Source organism: Triticum aestivum, chromosome 5D (genome assembly GCF_018294505.1).
Source record: "Triticum aestivum cultivar Chinese Spring chromosome 5D, IWGSC CS RefSeq v2.1, whole genome shotgun sequence".
Lineage (NCBI taxonomy): Eukaryota > Viridiplantae > Streptophyta > Magnoliopsida > Poales > Poaceae > Triticum > Triticum aestivum.
In genome coordinates this window covers 33,040,239-33,047,729 of record NC_057808.1, presented here as the reverse complement: position 1 = coordinate 33,047,729, position 7,491 = coordinate 33,040,239, and the positions used below count along the sequence as shown (strand labels likewise).

Below are 7,491 nucleotides of genomic sequence, written 5' to 3'. Positions count from 1 at the left end.
GGCAGAGAACGTGTTCGTGGACCTTCTGCTGCGGACCGTGTGCTTGGCCATGGCGCCGGTGACGCATGAGCGGCCGGTGGTGGCGATCGGCAACATCATGCAGCAGAACATGCACGTCGGCTACGACCTCGACCAGCACAACATAACCTTCGCCCCTGCCGACTGCACCAGATCTTACCCCTCCCCTCCCGCCTTTGTGTCACCACGTTAGGGTCCCTAATCGGCAGGTAGTAGTAATAATCACTATTACGTTAGGGTCACCAGTAATCGCTGATGTTGAACGACAGCTACCACGAGTGTCTATTGGACTTTTTTTTTGACTGAAATAAAAGGTTGAAGAACGCAATAAAATAGAGCAATAACGGGCTGAAAAAACGTACAACTCTTAGCTGGACGCGCGTGGAAGGGAAGATAACAAAGCCGGAATAATAACAACCAGTAGCAGGATAAGAAAAAGGTAGCAGATCAAGAAATCAAATCCAAAAGAAAGGAAACAAAGAGACCAGGATGAAGGACGGGCAGGAGGCATCAGAGATTACCAACATGTCAAGATCCTTCCTGTCCCATCTAAATTTTGAAAAGAAAGCAATAGATCTCTGCGTCTTCTTCCATGTGTTGAAAAAGTTAAAAGTGCCGGCTGAAACTTGGAAGTTATTTCCAGTAGGCTTCAAACTTACAGTGCTAACAAATGAAATTCCAACGAACAAACACTCAGATGAAATTCATATACACTGAGGCTGAAATTATTGTTCACCCCAAGGTGATTCTACACACATTAAACGCCATAATTCATTAGTAATGTAACTCCTAGTTCAATCGACAGAACACAAAGAGAAGATTACTAGGAGCAAGCTATAAATTTACTACGCAAGGAAAACAGAAATGACGAGATAAGCTAGGATGATCCTGCTGTAAATCATCATAGTTGACCCCCCCACCCGCGACAACTACAATCTTACAATGCAAGAAAAAGATAGCATGCAAGTCAAGTACAATCCAGCTGTGAATCAACTATGGATCTATATATACAGCTAAAAGGAGTACCTGAAAAGTGAAAATTCAACTTCATTTCAGTACCAATCACTAACAAGATGTAGTTCAGATCATGCACCAAAGAGAGTAATCTAGAAAAAACAAACAATAACACCAACAAAATCATGGTACACACTCAAGCTACAAGAAAATAAATTTTTAATTATAGAACTAAAGATAAAAGAATTAGATGTACCCAACATAGTCAATCAGAAACATAAAAAGGACCAAAAACTTTGAAGCAGAAAAATCCTATCACCCAACATACATTTCACAACATGACCTAGTACTAAATTTCATGAACAGCATCTCCAGGAGTATACTACTTCCGGTACTATACTACTGTAAATAAATACATTGACACCAGTAATACAAGTACAGAACTTTGTGTGTTCCCGTTGGCTTGTTACTAATGTGTTGTTATTTATACTACTGTGTTGTTAGTTCATATGTAAAGAGAGCTAACATGAAATTCCAGAATGGGATATAGTACATCCCATATACTGGATCAACTAAAGGCTCTGGGCTTCCATCAAGCCACTACAACATCGATTTTGTTAGGAATCGAGGATCTTTTAGCAATACCCTCTAAGGGATGGTTAGTCCAAGGCACGGAACAAGAGTTTTCTTTTGAAGAAACACTGTATTACACAATAAATGGAGACAGTAAGAAAATGCATATCAGAAACAGCACTAATAAGTATAGAGGAGCTGAACTATCAAGAGACGGAAACATATACCACATTCCTATTCCTAGCACTAGCAGTGGTAAGCTTCCTTTTCAAACATTTAACTTTCTGAAAACAAAAATGAAACAGAAATAAACATAACGAGCTCAACTCTACCTCACCGGAATCCTAAATAACATATGCCAAAAATCCACAAAATACTCATAGCAAAACCTACAGAACTAGGAAGCCCCTGAATACACAAACAAGTCGAAAGCTGGCCATGGGAAAATCACAAACCTACATTCACACAAACCCTAGGATAGGAACCCAGTCGACAAATCGGAGAACTAGATCAAGAACAACAGAACACAAACAGCAACATCCAAAGGGAAAGGGGGTCAAACCACTCCACGGGAACCGAATCCGCAGGACTCATAGTCGTTAGACCTCAGGCAGAAATAGAGGGAGAGCTCCCAATCGCCAAGGACATCGCAGAACAAATCACCAACAAGTCGAAAGCTGGCCATGGGAAAATCACAAACCTACATTCACACAAACCCTAGGATAGGAACCCAGTCGACAAATCGGAGAACTAGATCAAGGACAACAGAACACAAACAGCAACATAATAACGAAAAGGCTGAACCGGCTGAAAAGAAAATTCCAAACAAACAGTGACTCAATCTATCCCTCCTCTATGTCTCTCTCCCTTCTGCTCAAACAGTGACTCGATCTAGCGCCTTGTGAAATGGGATAGAAAAGGCTGAACCGGCTGAAAAGAAAATTCCAAACAACAGCAAAAAAGACAGGGAGGGGAAAAGCTAACGGGTGGTAAACGGGCGGCCCGAAAAGACACGTGCGCCCGGCTACAAAAAGACCACTCTCAGCGCGAATCTTAGCACCTGATCCAACGGTTTAAAAATTCGACTGAAAACGAATTAAAATTAGTCAAGTGAAAAATAGCAATTCTTTTTTCTTTCTTGCTACAAGCCCATAGTAAAGGACCCATGGTGATGCATTTTATGTCCTGTGCAAAACATCTACAGTACAACACCTCAAGGGTAAACCAGTATAACGATCATCCAGTACAAAAGTGATTACCATCGAGCATTGTTTCTCTGATTCTCTCTACCACAAGGATCTGCTTCAGGAAGTTGAAGACTCGACTGACAGCAGTTGCGCCAAGACACAAGATTTACCTCAAAACTTCAAATATATTTCATCCCAGCAATTCTTATCCGCCTTGATATCAGGTACTGTGCTAGAGAATAAATAGCTCCCAACAGCCCTAAAACCCGCACAGAAAGTACATCTGTCATTATAATCGATGGCAGGTTGAGAGGCAGTGTCAGAAGTAGCTTCGAATCGGTCTGCCTGACATAGTCCCACATGAACCGATTGAAGAGTATGTGATTGGGTAGCGTGAGCACGAGAAGAGCAACATTTTTCACAGCATAGAGCCAAACTGAGCCCCCGATATCAAGAGCCCATCCTCCACTGCCAGTGCCAGGCCAAGCCTCCTCCCATATCTTATACAATGATGCCAATAGCAAATACCCAGAAATAGAAATTGTCACAGGGAAGTAACGCTGTCTGTCACCGAATCCTGCAACAATATCTGAATCCTGGTTCAAAAGTAGAAGGATGGGCGCTAGGAAGAAAATAGCACGGTTCGAGCCACCAGTAAGTGTTATGTTGAGAACAAGGCAGATGATGAAGCACAAAACCGTAGATAAGTTGCCGATCGCAGGCATCCAAGCTGCTTCAGCTGCCAATCTCTTGATGGTGAAAGTTGGTGCAGCATGAGATCTCCGTTGCTGCAGTAGCCTTGCTTTGGGTGGAAATGCAGAGCCCCGACCACCAGATACACCATGTGTAACATCTGTGGCTTTATCATGCAACAGCAAAGCCAGTTCAAACTTAATTTCTAGTGCAATGATCATGAATATAGCAGCATAGAGACCCAAAAGCGACATTCTGGCCCCTTCTATAGCCAACATGTTGGTGAACTTCTCTGCTTCATCCTCAACTGCAAAACTGTTGGCCCTTAACTGTCCTTCCAGCAGGTAGGTGATTGGGAACAAAGCTACTAACAAAGAGAACACCCATGGCAAAACCCTTGTGCTGGACTCAGATGGAAGATGCGTGAATACTATAAAGACTGCAGCACAGACAATTGTCGCAACAAGAAGAGGATACAGAACAACTGCTTGGAAGAAGTACTGGACAGATATGTAGATGCCTAGTGTAATTCCAACTCCCACAGCATACAAAGCCCTCAACTCAACAATATACTTCACTGGGATGATAGATGTAGCAGCTGCTAATGTAAGTACCACTGTTGCTATGAGCAGCCATGATGGCCATGTGGGCTTGGATGCTACAAAACCATATATTGACGTGTCATCATCAGATAAATGTGCTGCTCTGATCAGCTCCGACCGGTATACCCATGACAGTTTAACAGGAGGCTGCATAATAACGAAAAGAAGCCCTGTGGCCACAACAAGCACCAGGACTCTCTTTGCTGACTGGGCATGAGGGAAATGGAGTGCCACTATTGGGATACAAGCAACACCAGACAACAAAATATATGACCCCAAAAGCAGACCATCTGAAGGAGGCCTTCCGTTCCACCACTGTAAAGCTTCGAAAACTGTTTCCCGGCAGAGCCATGCAGAAAAGGCTACTACAGATGCATGAAAATAAGCTTGCCAGATCTTCATCCTAGGAGCCCCCCCTTTGGACTTGTCCCTGTAAAGAAGTACAGGGGGTGTGACAGCAAGTAGCAGAACAGCTGAAACCCATACCACCGATCTTGATGTGATAAACAACATAGATAATTTTGAAGAATAGAGACAAGTCAAGATCCAAGCAGCTTTGGACCCAACTCTCTGGTCAACAGATAATCTTCTTACAAGAGCCAACCCAAAAAATGTTGTGATCAAAACCATATAACTTGGATAAATGATATCGTCCTCAAACCCAAAGTAGTACATGGCAGCATAGTTGAAGAGTCGGTTCTCAATGTAGCATAACAACAGTGCATGACCAATAAGACCAAGTTCCACAAGAAAGCGCAGTTTTGCAGGGAGAAGTGCCAAACCAGGAACAGCCATTGCCATGATTACAGCTGCAACAATGTACTTGGTAAACGATTTCAATGGCATGCCAGCAACCCAAATATTTAGATCCCAGTAGTTATGCACCACAAACCAAAGGACCATCAAGCTTGATATTCCCACAAAGGTGAAGTATGATGACAGGCTTTTCTTGGTAAAGAACCTTGCCACATAATAACCAGACATCATTGGGAGTGGAAGGAACACAAGCGGAAAACCAATGACTACGGCACCTGCTCCACTGACAAGCACTGCCAACCCCATAAACGCCACCGAGCTAACTGCATCTCCAACCTTGCCAGCAGCATGCGCAGCCAGACCCAAAGCACCACCAAGCATCGTGACAGTCACAAGCAGGTAATTCAGCGGCGGGGGAGCATGAATGTACCTTCCAAAAGCGTGAAATACAACTCGAACCTCCAGGCAGAGCACCACTATAACAAGTGCAACCAAGCCATTCGCCATCCTTATCTGGTCCATTGTGCGTGTATCCCTGGTAATCCACCACAGTGAACCACGAGTGGACGCATAGAGCAGGAACAAGAATGGTACGAAGAACAGCAGCAGAAGATCACAAACATTGGCCCATGATGCGAAGAGTGTGGTGTGGTTGGATGCAGCATGGAACAACACTGGCACAAACAACAGGTACAACGCATGCACGCAGCTCTCCAAGGGGCCAAGAATGCCATCACTGTCCTGCAATGGAGCGTCCTGTTTTCGGTTCTTGAAGCTGGAGGAACGGGGTACCGAGAAGAGCCAATAGAAGACCATGGCAAATGTGGCAAGGTAGTAGGAAGCATTGGCCATCCCGACCGCGGACACAACTGCCCATGTGAAGACTGCAGATGCGGCGATAGGCACGCACGCAAAGAGGAGCCGCTCGAGCGCCGCAACGATGGTAGGGTTCTCAAGCTGGATCCAGCGGAACTGGAGCGACGCCCAGACGCCTATGAGGAAGGAGGTCTCCGCGCAGAGGAGCAGCGCGAGGACGGTGAGGGGCAGCGAGGCGGCGGCGGCGGACGAGAGGGACGCCGAGAAGAAGAAGGCCACGTCGGCGGCGAGCAGCGCCGCCCACACCGTGAAGAAGGCGCCCTGCCGGAGCCGCAGCGCGTCGAGGGCGTACGCGACGGCGAGCCCGACGGCGAGGACGGCGAGGACGGGGGCCCCGCCGAGGTCGAGGAGGAAGGCCGCGGCGGGCGCGAGCGCCACCGCGATGCGCGCGTTGTGCGCGAAGCCCGGGAGCGAGGCGGACGCGGCGGCGCGGGGCCCGGCGGACGAGCCGGACGAGTGTGGCCTGGAGGTGGGGGGCGGGAAGGGGAGGAGGGGCTTGGGGGAGGAGGTGGAGTTGCGGCGGTCGTGGTGCGGCGAGGGGGATGAGGACGGGGCGCGGGTGGAGGAGAAGGTCGGGGTTGACACCGACGGGGAGATGAGGAGGCGGCCGTGGCGGGAGCTGGATCCGGAGGGATCCATGGCGGTGGCGGCGGCGGCGTCGACGGGGACCGGGATCTAGGGTTTTGCGGGGGCTATGGTTTGGGAGGCATCGGCCGGGGAGGAAGAAGACGGTGACAGGATGGCCCAGATCGGCGAGGAGCAGATCTGAAAGTGGGGAAGGAGCGATGTGGACCTGATTTTAGTCCCAGTTCTCGTTTCAGGGTCCTCCACGCAGAGCCTAGGGACTGGCCTGTGTTTTCTTTCCTTTCGAGTCCTCATCTGTAGAGTGGGGAAGACTTGCATGAGATCTTACATTAGATGAGATCATGAGATTAACCCTAAAAATTTATATTTAGACATTTCAGAAAAATCTGAAATTATTTGACAACATTCATGTGACGTATGTCTACAACTCCAAAAAAAATCAGCTCAAAACTCGAAGTATTTTTGGAGATTCAAAAAAAACAAATTCAGATGTGAATAGTGGCAGCTTTGGGTGAATAGTACTTTGACACTATTCACATCCCGTTTTGTCTTTTTTGTTTCTATTAATGTAGGTTGAATTAGGAGCTGAAACTTTTTGAGGTTGAACATCAACCGTTGATGTGTGTCTACAATTTTTTAAGAATGTTTCAAGATGTAGATTTTTCTTAAAAAATTCGATCACATTGATCTCACCTAATTTGAGATCTCACACAAGTCTCCCCCTCTGTAGAGTTACTTTTTTATCGAAAACTTCTGTTAAAAAAGATTTCATGCTCCTCTAACCGTAGAGTTACTTTTTTATCGACTTCTGATTTGTTCATCAACTTTCGTGACAGAACACAAGAAGTAACATTGATTATATCCAGTTTTATAGGCCAGCTAGCGACAACTACAATCACTGGAGCGAGTTGAAGGTGTGCCCCCATCATCGTCCCTCGCTCCCCGGAGCTGGGAAAACCTTGTTGTACTAGACAGTTAGAAAGTCATCGTGTTAAGACCCCACGGGACCAGCGCACCAGAACAGCAATCGTCGTCGATGAAGAGAATTGTAGTTTGGATGGATCAAATCTATACACACGCTGATATAGGGCAAACCCTTCTCGCAAAAAAAAGATATAGGGCCAACCCTATTGGTGGCCTGAACTTCACGGATTGGAGGTGGATTTGAGGGGAAACACGAAAAACACAAGGGGAAATCAAGATTAAAACACTCGGGACAAGATTCACACGAAGATACTCCGCATACC

The 7,491-nt window shown here is 46.3% G+C and overlaps 1 protein-coding gene across 1 annotated transcript; it reads right to left on the bottom strand.

Moving 5' to 3' along the window:
• Nucleotides 1–2,617: 2,617 nt before the first annotated feature.
• Nucleotides 2,618–6,468, bottom strand: LOC123119241 (uncharacterized). Its single transcript, XM_044538965.1, has one exon. It carries the CDS (start codon nt 6,296–6,298, stop codon nt 2,912–2,914), a length of 3,387 nt encoding a protein of 1,128 aa, XP_044394900.1. The 5' UTR covers nt 6,299–6,468; the 3' UTR covers nt 2,618–2,911.
• Between the last annotated feature and the right edge of the window lie 1,023 nt (nt 6,469–7,491).